The 18,767-nt window shown below is 44.2% G+C and overlaps 1 protein-coding gene across 1 annotated transcript in view; it reads right to left on the bottom strand.

Annotated features, from left to right (window-relative positions):
• The window catches only part of EFR3B (EFR3 homolog B (S. cerevisiae)), a 174,953-nt gene extending 157,679 nt beyond the window's left edge, over nucleotides 1-17,274 (bottom strand). Inside the window, exon 1 of the mRNA XM_006835231.1 lies at nucleotides 17,190-17,274. Coding sequence (XP_006835294.1) covers nucleotides 17,190-17,196 — 7 coding nt within the window. The 5' untranslated portion in view covers nucleotides 17,197-17,274. The remainder of the gene's footprint in view (nucleotides 1-17,189) is intronic.
• Nucleotides 17,275-18,767: the final 1,493 nt, after the last annotated feature.

Consider the following 18,767-nt stretch of genomic DNA (forward strand, 5'->3'; position numbering starts at 1 on the left):
ACCACTTTAAAGTGTTGAAGAGCAAAGATGTCAGTTTGAGGACTAAGGCATACCTGACCCAAACCATGGTATTTTCAATAACCTCATATGCATGTGAAATTTGGACAGTGAATAAGGAAGACAATAGGAGAATTGATGCCTTTGAGTTATGGTGTTAGAGGAGAATACTGAAAGTACCATGGACTGCCAAAAGAACAAACAGATCTGTGTTGGAAGAAGTACAGCCAGAGTGCTCCTTGGAAGCCAGGATGGCCAGACTTTGTCTCTCATACTTTGGCCATATTGTCAGGAGGGACCAGTCACTGGGGAAGGGTATCATATTTGGTAAAGTGGAGGGTCAGAGAAAAAGTAGAAGACCCCCAGAGAGATGGATTGGCAGAATGGCAATAGCAATGGGCTCAAACCTAGCAATGATTGTGAGGTTGGCCCAGTACCAGGAAGTGTTTTGTTCTGTTGTGCATAGGATGCCTATGAGTTGGTACAGACACGATGGCACCTAACAACAACAAGATGTGCAAACCTTCAGCGTTTAGTTCCTTGATTTCTAACAAGCGCTATACAATACTGTAACTACCATCAAACAAGCTTAGAGCACTTTCATTCCTTTTTAGAAGGTCCCCTGGTCCCCTTTCCAGTCAATTCCCCACCCAGCCACTGTCTGATTTCTATCATCACAAATTTCCTTTTGTACATATTCTTGTATAATTATTTCTAAAACATAAGTAGAATTTTAGATAACCAATCCCAAAGTTTTTTATGATGAAAACACACTTTTAATGACATCTAAGGAGTCTTGGTGTGGTGTTGTGGGTTAATGCGCTGGACTGCAGGGTCGGTTTGAACCACAAGGTTGGCGGTTTAAGCTCACCAGCTGCTCCTTGGAAACCCTATACAGGGTTGCTATGAGTCGGAACTGACAGGATGGCACTTAACAACAACATTCTACCCATCAAACCATATGCTCACTATATAAAATTTGAAGAATACAAACTATATTTTAAAAAATTAAAACTGGCTGTGATCCTTGTAGTGGTTGTGTGCCACTGAGTCAGTTAAGACTCACAGTGACCCTGTACAGTGCTTCTGAGGCTGTCAATCTTTATGGGAGCAGAAAGCCTCATTTCTCTCCTGCAGAGTAACTGGTAGATTTGATCTGCTGATCTTACGATTAGCAGCACAGCTTATAACCCACTACGGTACCACAGATCCTTGGCTGTGATCCTGTCACCCAGAAATAACCAGTGTTAGGAGTCCTGGTGTGGCGCCATAGGATAAGCACTTGACTGCAAGGTCAGTTTGAACCGAAAGGTTGTTGGTTCAAATTTACCAACCACGCTTCAGAAACCTTATACAGGGTCACTATGAATCAGCACCAACTCGATGCCACTTAACACCAACAACAATGTTCTGGTGTAGCGCTTAGGATAAGCATTGGACTGTGAACCACAAGGTTATTGGTTCGAACCTACCAGCTGCTCCTCAGAAACCATGTACAGGGTTTTTATGAATGAGTCCAAATAGACTCCATGGCACACAAAAGCAACATCAACAATGTTCTAAAAAAGCCTAGGAAACCCTGTACAGGGTCGTTATGAGCCAGAACTGACCTGATGGTACACAACAACAATGTTCTAGTAGGAGCCCTGGTGGCCTGAATGGTTAAGCATTTGGTTGCTAACTGAAAGGTTTGGCAGTTCTAAGCCACCCAGAGGCTCTGCGGAAGAAAGACCTCGTGTTCTACTTACATTAAGATTACATCCTGGCTCTTAAGGCAGAAAAGGACAAGAAAGAAGGAAAATGAATGGAAATGGAGAAGTCAGGGAGGATGTGTGAAGAGTGTTGTTACAATGAGAAAATTGCAACTAATGGTACAAACAAAATGTGTATCAATTATTGAATGGAATATGAATTTGCATAATCAATGATATAAGATCAAAAGGACAGCATTTTCCCAGGGAGAAATTAAAGCTCAGATGACAGGAAGGGGAAGGAAAGAAGAATGAAGGGAAACAGTCAACACGAGAAGGAAGTGGGAAGAGTGCTGTTACATTGTGAGGAACACAATCCATGTCACAAAACAAAATGTGTATGAATTGCTGAGTGGAAAACCAATTTGCTCTGTAAACTTTCACCCAAATCACAGTTTTTTTTAAAGACAAAAAAGGAAGAAAAAGAAACACATCTGGAAAAAAGAAAAACAAAAAACTAATTGGCTCTGTAACCTTTCAGCCAGACTATGATTTAAAAAGAAAGAAAGAACGGTGGAGCAGTTCTACTCTGTCTCTATTGGAATCGAAAGTGGGTGGATGACACCACCACCAACAATGTTCTGGTGGGTTTCTTTCAGGTCCAGTTCATAAGCATTGATTGTGGTAGACTAACTCCCTGGCCTGGCATTAGGTTGTTTTGCTTTGTTTTTTAATAAATAAAGCTCACTTCCTCAGAGAAGCATCTAGAGTTGCCTGTGTAAGGAGTGAATTAATTAAAAAAGAAAATCAACCTGCCACAACTTGAAGAATGTAATCAATGTCACAAAATTGTATACACAGAAACTGCTGAACTGATATATGCTTTGATTCTCAAGAACAAAATAAATAAAATTGAAAGAAAAAAATACAAAACGTGCACGTTCATGAATAAATGAATGGATAAGCAAAATGTTGTATGAGGGGACTTCAAGAAGTTCATGAAAATTCTGCATTATCTTTCAGTCCCATTTTTCCATGAATTTTTTTGAAGCCCTCTCTACACACATGCCATAAAGAGAAAGGAAGTCCCTGCCACAACCTGGATGAACCTAGAAAACTATGGTAAGTGAAATAAGTCAGTCACAAAAGAACAAGGACTATATGATCTCACTTATGTGAAATAAGAAAAATATGTAGAAACCAAAGTGGTTACCAGGGGTGAGAGGGAGAGATGAAAAAGGAAGTTTTTGCTTAGGGGGCAATGTTAATTGTGATGGAATCATTTGAAAAAGGATCGTGACAAAGGTTGTGCAATATGAAGAATGTCATCAGTGTCACTAAATTGTATAGATGAAAATTGTTGAATGAAAGTATTATAAAAAAAAAAAAAATCAACCCAGAATTCAGAAAGCTGACCCTTGTTGTTATTGTTAAGTGCTGTTAAGTGGGTTCTTACTCAGAGTGACCCTAAGTCAAGGAGTGGCTGGTGTATTTGAACCACCAGCCCTGTGGCTAGCAGTCCAGTGTTTATCCTGCAACGCCACTCCAGGACTTCTGTGACTTATTAGGGGTCCAAATCTGAATCTACTGTTTACCTTCTCTGTGAACTAAAGCTGGCACACCTGTCCTAACTGGCAGCCACACAGATCTCTCACAGCACCTGAGTTTCACTGCTCAGATGACAACAGCCCCCTCCTTGGACTGCTCCCCCAAAGTGAATACTGCATGTTCCATTAGTTCAGATCACTGTCCAAATCAGATAATTATCCCTCCAGCCACTTGCACAAAATAAATGCAGTAACATTTTCCTATAAATTAAATTAATCATGCATATTTTAAGGTCTATTAATGTAATTCAGCATACATTTTCTTGCTTTTAAAATGACACTTTAATAGCATTCTTAATCTGAGTTAGAGGAATTTTCCAGATCCAAAGACTGACACTATACCATTACCCCACCCTGATTTGTACCAATGACAAAGAGTAAGATTGATTAACTCTGATAATTGTATTTTAAATAAGAATCCATAGAAAAGGATGGTGTTGGAATTAAACAGATCCTTGGATAAGGCATTTAAGTTTTTTGGACCTTATTTTAAGGAGACCGTGTGGTGCTGTAGGATAAGCAGTGGACTGCTAACCAAAAGTTTGGTAGTTGAACCCACCAGCTGCTCCTTGGGAGAAAGATGAGCCTTCCTGCTCCCTGTACAGGGTTGCTATGAGTTGGAATAGACTCAATGGCAGTGAGATTGGTTTGGGACTTATTTTCCTTATCTGAAAACAGAGAGAGAAAGTAGAGAAAGGCATACACTCCTGCAGGATTTTATAAAACTTGGGTATATGTACAGTAAAAAAAAAAAAAAAAAAGCCCTGGCATTTGGAAGACACGTGACTCTTATCCACCCACCTCAGCATACCTGTCAGCATGTATCAGCCCTTTCACAGAACTCCAGGACTGGTATGTTTGAAGTAGCAAAGATATCATTATCCCTGGCTTAGCAATAAGGAAATTGATGGACAAGTAGTAGGTGATGTAAAGAGACCGCAGCATCTAAATTACCACCTAGACCTTTTGCAAACTCTTGTGGTGGGTCCCTCTGCTGCCTCAGTCATGGGGAGAGAACAACCGCTCCACCCATGAGAGACTATGAGACTGGACACCGCAGGGCAGTTCTCACACTACGGATGGGGAAACTAAAGTTTGCCTGAATTAGCCCTATCAGTCAACTCTCCAGTCCAGTGTCCTTGATAAAGCAGAAGGAAAGCGCTGTGCCCCATCCAACATCACCCATTCCCCTTCCCAGCACTCAGCCCTTTTCTTCTCTCATAAATCTTGTCTGGGGGAGAAGACATTTCTAGCTTTGAGTTGTGCTGAACTTCTTTGTAGTCACACATGTTTACTGTATATTGCTGTAGGATCAGCATTGGACTGGTAACCTCCAGGTCAGCAGTTCAAACCCACCAGTTGCTCTGGGAAACCCTATACAGGGTTGCTATGAGTCAAAGTCGACTCGACAGCACACAACAACAGCAACAGTCTCTGGGTGGTACAAGCAGTTTGCAACCGACTACTAACTAAAAGTCAGAAGTTCAAATTCATCCAGAGGCATTGTGGAAGAAAGGGCTGGCAATCTGCTTCCATAAACATTGTTGCTGTTGTTGTTAGTGTCATCTAGTCAATGCCAACTCATAGTGACCCTGTATAGAGGTTCCAAGGAATAAATGGTGGCTTTGAACTGTGGACTTTGTGGTTAGCGGTTCATTACTTATCCTATATTGCCACATCAGGACTCCTCCAAACAATCACAGCCAAGAAAACCCAACAGAGCAGTTCTACTCTGTAACACATGGGGTCACCATGAGCTGGAATCGGTTTGAGGACAACAAGCACCAGCTGTTAGGCCCTGGTCTGCTAAGATGGGTAGACACTTTTAGGAGTTTGACGCAAACTATGGAAACACCCTTATGCACTTTGCTTCTTCACCTTTGTCTGTACTATCCATGAGCTGATGCAAGGGCAGCACACCTATCCAGCTCCAAGAGTGAAGGGGGTAGCAGCAAGCTTGTGGCTTAGCCAGGAACACTGAAGCAATGAGAAACAGGCACGGCTTTGCCTTGGCTACAAAGGGCATTTTCATCTTCCTTGTTTTGTGAAAGAGTAATGCACCAGTAAAAGGAATGGAAATCAAAATTAAGATTTACCCATAATTATCCACTAAATGACTTTCCTGTTACCAAAGCGGTTGGGACATTTACTTTGAGGTCTGAGAACCGAGGAAGGGGAAATATGTGAGACTGTTTCCGTAGCTGCCTTACCCAGCTCAGAGGGTAGATCAACTAGTTGGCTGGCTCTAATGATGACATCATCCAAGTCTGGAGCGAAAGTCAAATGGTAATATTTTGTCTGACATGTTCTATGTAGAATCATAGTGAATGTGGGAAAGCATAGCAAAAAGATGGGACATTGTCACTGAAGGATTCTCTTTAACCTCAGAGACATGCCCAGGCCCTCATCATTGGTACCCTGGAATTACTTTCTGTTGGCACAATGGTTAAACACTTAAAGGTTTAGGCAAACCTGAAAGGTTCGCAATTCAAACTCACCAGTGGCTACATTAGAGAAAAGAGCTAGCAATCTGTTTAAAGATGACAGCCTGGGAAATCCTGTGGAGTAGCTCTACTCTGTCCTATAGGGCAGCTAAGAATAGGCATTGACTCAATAGTGCACAACAACAACACATGTGTATTTTATTTATGTATGTGCTTACACAAATACATACATATTGATGTACTGTATGTATGAATGATGTGTCTAATTAGTTTCTAGTTCAATGCCAAGCTTTGAGCTGCAACGACATACCAAATATCTCTGCTAGACATTAAGAAAAACGAAGATGACTGAGACAGAGGTTGTGTCCTCAGAATGCTCACAGTGTGTAAAGAAATACACACTAGACAGTGAGTTACGTCAGCATGATAGCCTCAAAAATAACAGCAAAGGGTAAGAAACAGTAGGAACAGGAAGAAGACGTGGTGGGAGGTTGTAGAGCTCTGGATTTTCCCAGCATCCATCCTACTGGCTCCTCTGCTAGAAGTATCCCTCTTGCTCAGCAGTGAGAAGCTCTGAGGTGCTGGGGATGCATCGTTTTATTACATGTAACTCCTTTCTATGCCACCTTCAGACAAGGTCTTCATTATGTCATTGTGGTTTAGGGATTACTCTTCATGTGCTTCGTAAGTGTTATTTCAAGTATTATCTGCCTAAAAAAGACGTGTACCAACTGCAGGGGATATGGAAAGTAGTGTTTCTGAATAGTTATGAGACAGTTGGAGCACTGCCAAGATAAGAATCTAAGTCTCCTGGTCTCTGGATGCTTGAATTTATCTAGGTCCTTTTATAGAGTGATGAGCAGTTGGTATAGGAACCCAGGAATTCTAATCCTCAGATGATAATTCGATGACTCTGTCAGGCTAATGGGCATGCTTGAGGGCACTGATCCATGAGTACCTGGTGAGGATTTCAGATATCCAAATCCTAGATGTGAAGTCACAACCAAGCGATTTAAAATCTACTGAAATATTTAGTTCAGAATTCACCATTTGTTAATTTATGGTTGAAATTTGCAGTTTGGCATAAGGCGTTTGTGATTATCTTCAGTGTCTTAATCTCACATAAAACTCTGTGACTTGCTAGTTAGGAGGCGATATGGTGAGCCAAACAGCATCAGCTGCATGACCTTGGACAAGTCACTGAACTCTGACTCTGGAGTATTCAGCTCTACCATAGAAATCTTGACACTCACCTCCACAGGACTGCTGTGAATGAACTGAGATAATGAATAGAAAGGCATGGACTAAACAGTGCTAAATTTTAGTAATAAATAAAGATTTAGAACAGAGTAAAGATTCAGATAAAGATGCCATCCTCTGTTCTCTTTGTGGGACCTGGTCCTTGAGGAGACAAGGAAAAGCTCCAGGTAACCACAAGGTACAAGGTACAAGGATGTGTTCAAGGCACCACTGCCTTCTATCAGGGGCCTCATCTGGCGGGCGAGCATTGCTGAGGCAAGCATCCAGGTCACCAATATTGTAGCATCCCTCTGGTTTTATATTCTGCTCCAAATATGACAGACCCATCCTTATACACAGAGGTTGTCGCTGTTTCTGGAAGGGGTTTGGCTATGCCTCAGAAGCATCCATAAGTGATGCTGAGATTGCTGAGATGGTCCTAATATCACCTTCCATAGGCTCAGTGTTCTGCAATGTCAGTCCATATACAGACATGATCTCATTTGACACCTTGACTACACCTCATGAGCAAGGTAATTATCTCCTTACAGGGGCAGGGAGGAGTGCAGAGAAAAGATGACTCACTTGTCTGGGGTCCTGTTGCTAGAAAGTGACCATCTGGAATTTGAACCACTGTCTCCCTCCTTTGATCCTAGGCTGGCTCATACCCCACACAACTTCATTATGAGAGATTGATCAGGATTGAGGTCTTCACCACACAGCCCAGTCCTAACCCCATTTTAGATGCAGTGAGTGCGGCCCCCAGACTGCCTGAGTCTGAAGATGCAGGAGGAGAAGTTTGATTCATAGCCCAACTCTCAAAGAAGCAGAAGTGGCTACTATAGTCAGTCCCCAACCTCCCAACCACCACCTTATTTCTGTCCCCCTCCAGGCCAAGCTCTGGTCAGGAAACATGTTAAGAACACTGCCAACTCGGACACGTCTGTCTGTCTCTCCCTATTATGCATGTCCACTGCTTCCTGTTTCACGTTATCAGGAGGTCTTGCTGCCTCCCCCATCTTTACAAACCTGCTTTCTCAGATCTTCTCTCATTGCATTTGTTGTTGTTGTTAAATGCTGTCGGTTCTGACTCATAGTGGTCCTGTATAGGGCTCCCAAGGAATGACTGTCTGGTTTGAAACACCAACCTTGCAGTTCAAACCAACCTTGAGATTGAGTGCTTCCCCAAACCTCTTTCTAGAGCCTCTCTCTCTTTCTGAGATAGTAGAACTATGATAAGAGAGGTGGGAAAGGGCTAAGAGGCAGAGGCTACGACCAGTGAAAGCTGGCCTGGGCATTGTCCCTCTCAGCAGTTCAGCCCTGCATACTCCTGCTCTTTTCCAGATTAACGTGTGTGAGTATTTGAAGTGTAGTGTGCTCTGCAAAGGAAAGGCCTGGGTTCTCTGAACTATTCAGATGATTCTAGGGGAAGTGGTCAGGGGCCAAGTGCACACTCTGGAGTTCAAAGCATAGCCACAGGCAAAGTGTACTAAGCATCTCTAAACCTCAGTCTTCTGGTTTCTAAAATGGAAATAATGATCCCTAAATCATAGATTTTTGTGAAGATTTAATCAGCTTCTACATTTAAAAAATGCTTAAGATACTATTAGACATATAGTAAGAAAACAAAACCACAGTTGTCATCTAGTTAATTTCACCTCATGGCAACACAGTGTGTGCCGGAGGAGAGCTACTCCATGGGCTTTTCAAGGCTGTGTGACCTTTTGGAAGCAGAGTGTCAAGGCAATTCTGGGTGGATTTCAACCTCCAACCTTTTGCCTAGTAGTTGAGCACTTTACCATTTGCATAACTGAGGAACTCCTCTGACTCATAACGACCCTATGTTCAACAGAACACAATGCCCTGTCCTGCACCACCCTCACAATCAGGCCTATATTTGAGCCCACTGTTGCAACAGCTATGCCAATCTTTATTACAGGTCTTCCTCTTTTTTGTTGATTCTCTACTTTATTAGTAGAGTCCTGGTATGGCGCTAAAGGATAAACACTGAACTGCTAACCACAAGGTGGGCTGTTCACACCCACAAGTTGCTCCTAGGAAACCCTATACAGGGTGGCTATGAATCGGAACTGACTTGATGGCGCTTAACAACAACTACTTTACCAAGCAAGATGTCACTTTGAAAACATGTCCAAAGTACATGCGATCATATGTAGCCATCCTTACTTCTAAGGAGCATTCTATTCTGGCTGTACTTCTTCCAAGACACACTAGCACCCAATAAACAGAAGCTATAATAATTATATTGTTATTCCAAACATATTTAAAGTTGAAATATGTAGAAGTTCAGAAGCTACAAAGAGGCCAATAAAAAGAACATTTAGTTCAGCATTCATTCATCCAACAAACTTTTGAACACTCCTCTAAAGCAGGCATGTTCTATGCACTACATATACAATAGGGTACAAGAGAAATATTAAATAGTGATAATTAGCAACATAGGACACAGTACAGGGTTTTCCAGGCTGTAAATCTTGACAGAAACAGACTGCGACATCTTTCTCCCAAGAAGTGTCTGTTGAGTTTGAATTGCCAAACTTTGTTAACAGTTGAGCACTTCAACACTGTACAATGAATCATATACTTCCTAATATGTCCTCTTACTTTTCCCTTGTGGGTTTGAATCAAAGGAGTCCTAGTGGTACAGTGGTTATGCACTCACAGCTGTTAACTGAAAGGTCAGCGGTTTTTAAGGGCTGATTTTTTTTTTTTTTTTTTTTTTAAGAAATGATCACCAGGTCTTTCTTCTGAGGTACCTCTGAGTACTCTCCATAACCTTTCAATTAGCAGTCTAGCACATTAACTGTTGGCATTGCCAGAGACTCCTGTTAATTTCCATGGGAATATTTAAAAAACAAACAATTTTCAATTCACTTTACCCCTCCCACCCCATTACTAACAGACACGTTAACTACATGGGCACAGTCGTGACCCAAGGCCCAGAGCTTTCTCACTTTTTAGCAATCTGTGCTTACTGCCCTGTCTCTGCTTTTCTCCATTTCTCTGCTCCCCACTCCCATCCTGCAAAGTGCCCCCAGTTGCATTTCTGAAACATTAGTTGAGCAAACCAGTACTTTGATAGTTCAAAACCTTCAGTGGCTCCTACTACTCACAGGGACATGTGAGAACTGCCTGTTCTGACTCTTTCTCCTTATCCATAGAAAAATACCTCAACTCTGGCCGAACCCAATCAGTTCCCTACTCTCCCTGGACCAGTCTTCTTCTCCACCTCCTGGTGCTTACTCACACTGAAACCTCTCTAACTCTCTAACTCTGGCTATCCCTCAGAACCCAGCACAATCACCTTGCTCTCCTCGCAAATCCTCCCAAATGGCTTTGCCCTGCACTGGTCTCTCCCATTTCAAGGTGTCACTTACTGATCATTTGATGAGTAGTCCCATTTCACCTTGCAAAATTCTGTTATTTTACTGAGCTTATTTTTGTATCACTTCATTCTTTGTATGCTTTATGATTTATCTGCCTACAAAAATTACAATCTTGGTGCAAAGGACTTCCATGCATTTTTGTACCCCCCAACAAGGTTGACAATTCAAACCCACCAGCTACTCCTTGGAAACCCTACGCAGGGTTAGTATGAGTCAGAACCAACTCGACAGCACTTAACAATGACATCCATACCCTATGAATCAAACATAGCTGTTATTCCACAAATACTTGCTAGTCTATGGGTATTTGCCTACAAAACACAGTGCATAAAGCAAATGACAGGCAAATTATATCGATTTCATACTCAAAACACAATTCACTAAATGCAACAGGTTAAAAAACAGAGTGTAACTGCACCAGTAATAAAGGCTATAAGGGTACTTGGTACAGCTTTTCTATAAGTTAGCAGAGATTAGGGTAAAAACTCAATATTTAATGTTTTTGAGAGTTTGTAAAGGTAGGCCCTCTAGAGTAAACTGCTGGTGGAAATGTAATTAATATAGATTGAAAGCAATTTGGCTATGTGTTGTTATGTGCCGCAGAGTCGGTTCCAACTCATAGCGACACTGTACAGGGTTTCCAAGGAGCAGCTGGTGAGCTTGAACCGCTGACCTTGCAGTTCAAATGGCTTTGCAGTCTGGTGCATTAACCCGTAGTGCCACACCAGGACTCCCCTATTTGGCTCTAGGCAACACATTTATTTGAATGTGTATACACCTTGACCGAACCATTTGGAGGGCTACAGCCTAGGGAAATATTCTGAAGTTCAGAGAAAGCTTTGGGCATACCAGGTACTCTTCTGAGGGCTATGATATTGAAAATATGTAAATTGTTGTTGTTGTTAAGTGCTGTTGAGTCGACTCTGACTCATAGCCACCCAGTGTAGGGTTTCTGAGGAGTAGCTGGTAGGCTTAAACCACTGACCTTGTGGTTTGCAGTTCAGTATTTATATGTACCCTTGGGATGCGAGCTGCAAGGTCAGCAGTTCGAAACTACCAGCGGTTCCACGGGAGAAAGATGAGGCGGTCTGCTCCCGTAAAGATTTACAGTCTCGGAAACCCTGTGTAGGGTCGCTATGAGTCGGAACCGACTCCACGGCACAAAAACAACAACAAAAAAACCCCCAGTGGATTACTATTTTCAAGGAATTCTTATTTGTTTTGAGGAATGCTTATATTGTAATACTAAGTAGGAAAACACAGAACACGAAATTCTGTAAAATGAATCATTCTGACCACATAAACAAATGCCTGGAAGAAAAGACAGCAACATGTTAAAATCAGATATACTTTCGATACTTTACTATATTTTCTAAATTTTTGGAAGAATGGATGACTACCAGAAAAAAAAATCAAAACAGATTTTTTTTAAATTAGATTTTCCTTTTTGTTTTATATAATAGTAGCACAAACACTGTTCTTAGGTTTATGAGATGCACGTGTTTCTTCGTGTGGTTTTATATTTGCTTTTGCCTTTTCATTTCTTTAATTTTAGAAACAGACAGGAGATGATAGTTGAAGAAAAAAGAAGGTGAAGCTGAGTACATCTAATTTATCCTAATTAACCTCCTAGGTGGGCATTGTTGTCAAGAAAGAGAAGTTCAGAAAGGATCAAGTCCAACGTTACCTGCATTGGAGGAGTTGTTGGGGCACTCCTACACCACTTGGCAACACAGCCAGGATGATAGAGGCAGAGGGAAATGACAGGGCAAAGGAGGAGTGGCATGAAACTATGGTAGGTTTTAGCTGGTGGCTCGTGAATGCTTTTTTCCCCACCTTCCTTTCTCTCCCTGATTTCCTGTAAAGTGATAGTAACTTTTTATTTTTATTTATGCTCAAAGAAGAAAACTGCAACTGTTTGAATTCACTGAGCCGTGAACACCAAAAGAGAAAAAAACAAGCCCAGGTCTCCTCCTATAGGGAATAAAGGAAGTAACAGGCAGGAGAAGGGAGGGGACAGACCCCACAGTTCTGGCATGCAGGGTCCACACAAAGCACCATGGGGCTGCAGAAGCCTCAGGATGCCAGGGGAGAGGTTGAAGTGTCTGTTTGCACAAACGCATGCATGTGAGTCTATGTGTGCATATGTGTGGGGATGTGTGCTGGGGTATGCAGGTTGCCTAGGATGAGGAGCAGCAGAATCTACAGGGGGGAGAGGAGTGCCTGCCCTGCAGTTCCTCCACGTCAGTCATAATAGTTGCATGCTCCAAGTAGGATGCTCTGTGAAGTTCATTGTCAAAAAGTTGTATAACATTGCTCTTTTTTCCTACAGTCAGCATTCTCAGTCATAGAGCATGAAGAAAGAGGCATATGGTGAAGATGAGGTAGCACTTCGAGATAAGGAGGAATTAGAGCAGCGTTTGTTTTAGTGAGACTGGGGCACAGACTGTGGTTCTGGGAAATCCTGTCCCATTGCTCTTCAGGGCCCACTGTCTTCATCCTGCTCATATTCTTGGTGCTGTCTCACCCAGGCCTCCCATGGCTCCATGCCAGGTGAATGGAATAGGGAAACTTCAGTTACACAATTGTAATAAAAGGAAAAACTAATGGAAATCCATTTTTGCAGACAACTTACCCACAATCTTCCCAGTACAAGATGCTTTCATTGTTCCTTGTCCCTTGTCAGTCTGTATATACAGTTATAAGCAAAACTGTGGGGGTATAAACACTTGTGCCCTTTGGGAGAGCCATTTCCAGAAAGCAGTGACTACAGTTTAGGAATAAGTCAGTGGTCAAGTCAATTCCCACTCATGTATCAGAGTAGAACTGTGCCTGATAGGGTTTTTAATGGGTGATTTTAGGGAAATAGATCACCAGGCCTTGCTTGTGACGCACCTAGGGATGGACTCAAACTCCCAACCTTTCAGTTAGTAGTCAAGAGCATTTACCATTTGTACCACCCAGGGACTCTGGTGAGAAGGCAGTGGAGGTGGATTTGTTGAAGAGAAAGAGAAGCAGTTCAGTGGCCTGAGCAGCTGGCGAAGTTGAGATGATCTGTGTGTGTTGTTTACACTGGGCATGAGATGGTGGCGAACAGACTGGAGAAGCCAGCAGAGAAAGGTCAGTGCTAAGTGGACCTGAAGAGGACAAGCTCTTCAGCAATCTGTCTTACAAGTGCAGACCCTCGCACAACACAATCACATCGGTTACTCTACTATCATGCTTACAGTTGACCTGGAAGGTGATGGGCATCTCATAGTTTTATGTTGTCGTTATTAAGTGTTGTTGAGTCAGTTCTGACTCACAGAGACCCTGTATAGGGTCTCCAAGGAATGGCTGGTGGGTTTGAACCAATGGCCTTGTTATCAGCTGCCCTGTGCTTACCTTACAGCACCACACAGATATAATTCCAAGTGTCAACCTGATTTGCCCAAAGTCACACAGCTGAGAACGGGTACTTGGATTCAGATGGACTGACCCCAGCCAGGACTTAGACTCTTTCTGTCACACACAGCACTGTGCCCTTCAGTAAAGACAAGGAATCCCTATCATCCCCACATACAGAAGGAAGAGATGGTGGGAACTGGGCACACAAGGAAATTGAGTTGTTGAGGCAGAGGTGAGGTGAGCAGCGGGAAGAAGGGAAATGAAGAAAATATAATAAGAGCTGGTTAAATGAGAAGATAGGCTGGCTGATCAGCTGGGAGATGGCAAATGGATTAGATTATCTGAATTTAAGATAGATCAAGCCAGCAAGGTCAGTGGATAAAGGACAGCTTTAACTAAAGCTCTCAGGAAACTTTCGGCTCCACTTGGGGCATCCATGCCCATCAGTAAGGTACCTAGGTGGTGTAAACAGTTTGCGCTTTGCTACTAACCAAAAAGTTGGTGGCTTGGATCCATTCAGTGCCATAGAAGATTTTGTAAATATTCCTGCCGAGAAATCCCTATGGATCCCAGTTCTACTCGGTGACACACAAAGTCACCCTAAGTTAGAATCCACTCGATGCAATTGGGTTTGGTATTTCTGGTTTGCCATTTTCCTAGTAAGAATTTCATCCAAGACACCAAGGGGTAATAGAGGGAAAGGAAGGGACAAAAAAAAAAAAAAAAAAAGCACTGAGTCAGGAGACCCTCGTTTTCATTTTGCCCTGTTCCATCTTAGAGAAATCATTTGAAAATGTAGATGCCAAATAAGCACTAAAAGCTGAACAATGAATAAGGAAGGCTGAAGAAAAATGGATGCCTTTGAAATATGGTGTTGAGAAGAATACTGAAAGTACCATGGACTACCAGAAGTGCCAACAAATCTGTCTAGAAAGAAGCAGAGCCATAATGCTCTTTAGAAGCCAGGACAGTGAGACTTCATCTCACATACTTCAGACATGTTATCAGGAGGGATCCGTTCCAAGAGTAGAAAATCATGCTGGGTAAAACAGAAAGTCAGCGAAAAAGAAAAAGATACTCAGTGAGATGGACTGGCACAGTGGCTGCAGCAATAGAAGCAAACATAGGATTGTGGGGATGGTACAGAACTGGGCAGTGTTCCTTTCTGCTGTAGCGGGGTCTCTATAGGTCTCTATAAGTCAGAACCCACTCAACATCACCTAACAACAACAACAACATGATTCTATGTCGACTCAACTTCCTGTTCCACAACGTTTCTTTCTTTTCTTTTTTTCTTCTTAAATCACTCTTTGACTTCTAAGGAGAAAGTTATTACAGGTATCACATGAACATTTTCACAGAAGTCAAGAAAAGACAAAAAATTAAGCAGACAAGTCCTTCTTTGGAAGACCAGGCTCCCTCTTGCACCTCTTAAAACAAAATGGTACTAATCAAGACTCAGTAATAATCTCCCATCCTGCACTGATGTGACTTTCCTTTGCTTCAGGCAATTGCTCAGAGGATTCCTTCATTATAATCTCCCCATGAATCATTCAGGGGTAAGTACCATCTCTGTTTGCAGCTGGGGAAAGAAAACCATTATAAAAGAGAAATGAAAATTTGTGGTGCTTCTTAAAATAACACCCAGACATCTTGATTTCCCTGTTCACCTTTTGCACAAACTCTTCCTTGGACTTGCTTCATGCACTAAAGGAGGACTGGGACCCCAAACTTCAGCATCCCTAGATCCATTATCAGATTGTCTCAGATTAAATATAATAGGGTGACCCAGCAGGACTAGGATTCCTAATTCTGACCAATTTGGATGGACCTTGTCCTAACTCTTTCCCTACTCACTGCAGGTGCCCCTGCAGTCACATGCTTTTGTCAAAATGAGCTGCAGTTTCAGGCTGCACACTCTGCAGAAAAGAATATGGGGAAAAATGGAGAGTAGGAAATGGTAGCTCTCTCCTGGGGACCCCACTCTCTTCCAGCTTGCTCCTTTCCCCCAGAGGCCCCACCGGTCAGTAGCATAGTCTCTGAGGGCACTGTCCCACCCCACCCCAAACACACAACTTGGTCCATTCAAGAGCAACAACACGTGCTGAGGGGAGAGCTGCTGGTGTCTTGACCTGGATCAGTGATGCAGATGTATAACCAAGTAGGGACGAAAGGAGTCTCTCTCTCTCTCTCTCTCTCTCTCATAGAGATGCCCATGGTTCATAGCTGAGCCATTCCACAGTGCTTTCAGCTTCCTCTGCCTACAAGAAACTTTGTGACCTACAGTCTATTAGCTCAGCGAGGTCACTAAGCAGTCTCAGTGCTGGGTTAAATTGGGAAGTGCTCTTCTCCAAACACTCATCTCTCAGGTGCAGCCTGAGCTCCTATCTGACAGTTCGAGGTGGAAGATGAACAGGCCTCCAACTTTTTTGTTGGCCCTAGAAAAGCTTCCAGGAGATTTGCGTTGTGAGGGATTTTTATTCAGTTCGTTGGGACCATTTCAACCCCTAAGCTGCTCAGAACATCTTTGGGATCCTCTGTAAGGCTGTGAACTCTTAGACTGGGACTCCAGAGCTCTCATCATCGGAGCTGCCATGTGGGACCCACACTGCCTCCCCGACCAGAGGAATCTCTGGCAAATTATAAGGCAGAACAGTGAATCATGAGGGGCTGACTAACTGTTGCACATCAACTTAAAGGAGAGTTATGGAAGGTGGAGAGAGGGCTTACAGGGCAGCCAGAAGGTGGCCACCCAGAGCTGTGGCGTACCCTCTCAGCACTTCCTCCCCTCTTCATTCTAGGAGGCAAATCTGGAAGTTAGTTAGTCTGGATCCCACACGGTAGTTGTGGCAGGTGGAAGCCAAGTTCCATCCAGGGGCGGCGAGACGAGGAGGCCAGAACTGGCGCCCTCCCCAACCCTCTGCACCACCGCACCGCCTCCAAACAGTCTCGGTATTGGGCAGCGAGGCGGGCGGCAAGCGTTTCCCCTGAAACCTAGACCAGCTTCCATGAAAAAAAAAAAACCTCCCAGGAAACAAACCGCTTTTGTTAATTCTGCAAATTCTGTCACACCACCACCTGCATCAACACTTCCCCACTGCTGGGCTCCAAGAAAGACCCGCTTCAGCCAGCACCCAGCCGCGCCCTCCCGCCCCGAGATGGACCAACGCCCACCCTCCCCCAGCGCCGAACACAGCGTGCCCGGAGGACCTCAAAGGACCACAGGGTCCCCTTCCCCTCCTCATCTTTGTCTCCTAAGCACAAACGCGCGCGCACAGAGCTACAGAAACAGAGCCCAGCCCGGCACCGGCTCCGCGCCCTCCGCCAGGGCCACACAAGGGGACAATGGTCCCCGTCCTGGAAGTTTGCGGAGTCTGCCCGCCGCGGGCAGGAGCCCAGTGGTAGAGCTCTGCTTACCGTACATCTCAGCTCGGCAGATGCCTCCCGGGAGGCCGGCGTCGCTGCGTCGCTTGCACCCGGCCCCCGGCGGCGCCTGCCTTACATTCACAGCGAAAGCAGAGGATGGCGGCCGCCGGGGGAGGGCCGCGCCGGGCAGGGGCAGTCGGAGCGAGGGCCGGACGCGGGGGAAACCAAGCGAACGGCTACGAGCCCATTCAGCTCGGAAGGCTGAGACTGGCGGCCCGGCCTCCCGGCTCTGGTGTCTAGTCTGGATGGAAGGCGAGGGGAGGTGGCTATGCTAATATGCACCTCCCACCCTCTGGCTTGGCCACTGCTGAGCGGCCCCGGTGCCCCCGCCCCGCCCCAGGCAAATCCCCTCCTCCTAATGCCTCTCCCAAGGCACCAGACGAGAACCCCATACCCCTGTTCTATCGCCCCCTGGGTCTAGGCTGCCGCGCTTACCTGGAGAAATAACCCACCCGAACTCTCCGCTCGTGTTGGAGTGCTCAGACAGACAAATGTGATCTCCCCTAATCTGCGGCCCGGGGAGGTGAAAGCTTTGGCACCCCAAAGTGGCAGGTATACAGTTCCCCACCCAGATTAGTCCAGGATGTGTAGGATGAGCTAGGGGGCGCAAGAAGAAGGAATTGAAAGAATGACTTATATCCTTCCTTGGCCTGGTTTAGCTAAACCGCATTCTCTACTTCAGCTGCTTGAGACCTAAGAGCGTCCTTCCTGGACCAGGTACGCAGGCAACGCTCCTCCCGCCCTCTCCCCGGATTCCCCAAGTGCTGCTTTTCCTCTCCCACGTTGTAATTTATAAGTGTTGCCGCCAGGATCCCCTCCACCTATGTCCCAAGGTCGACTTGAGTTCCATCTCCTCAGAGTCCTTGACCCGGTGAGAAACAGACACTGAGGGGCAAAGGGTTCTCCAACAACACACACCTTAGTATCTCCTAGTCTAGCTCAGGGCTTCCCTAAAGCCTCCTCTTCATTTGACCACATTTCACATATTCCTCTGTGCTTTCAATCTTCATTTCTTAGTTTCTCCTCTTTGTCCCTTGGTTGAGATATTTTAATTTTTCTATTTTTAGTCTCAAAATATTCTACTAGTAGAAATGAGAACAGAGAGAACTTAAAGGTGGTGTAATTGCCCCATTTTGCAGAAGAGAAAACTGAGGATGGGAGCAGTTAGTTTGTATTGTTTTCTAGATACACTGGGCTTCCTACTGGACTGTTGGGAAACTTAAATAAAAACTACATGATGACGATGCTTAATTCTGTTATATGTAATGTTGCCACCAGTTGCAATGTAGTTCTTAAGTGCAGTCGAGTCTGTTCTGACTCATAGTGACCCTGTATAAGATTTCCTAGAAGCAGCTGGTGAGTTTGAACTGCTGACCTTGTGGTTCAAACAGACCTTGTGGATGCGAAAGCTGGACAGTGAATAAGGAAGATCATAGAAGAATTGATGCCTTTGAGTTGTGGTGTTGGAGGAGAATACTGAACGTGCCATGGACTGCCAAAAGAACCAATAGATCTGTTTTGGAAGAAGTGCAGCCAGAGTGCTCCTTGGAGGCCAGGATGGCTAAGCTT

This window comes from Chrysochloris asiatica, unplaced genomic scaffold (assembly GCF_000296735.1).
Source record: "Chrysochloris asiatica unplaced genomic scaffold, ChrAsi1.0 scaffold00016, whole genome shotgun sequence".
NCBI lineage: Eukaryota > Metazoa > Chordata > Mammalia > Afrosoricida > Chrysochloridae > Chrysochloris > Chrysochloris asiatica.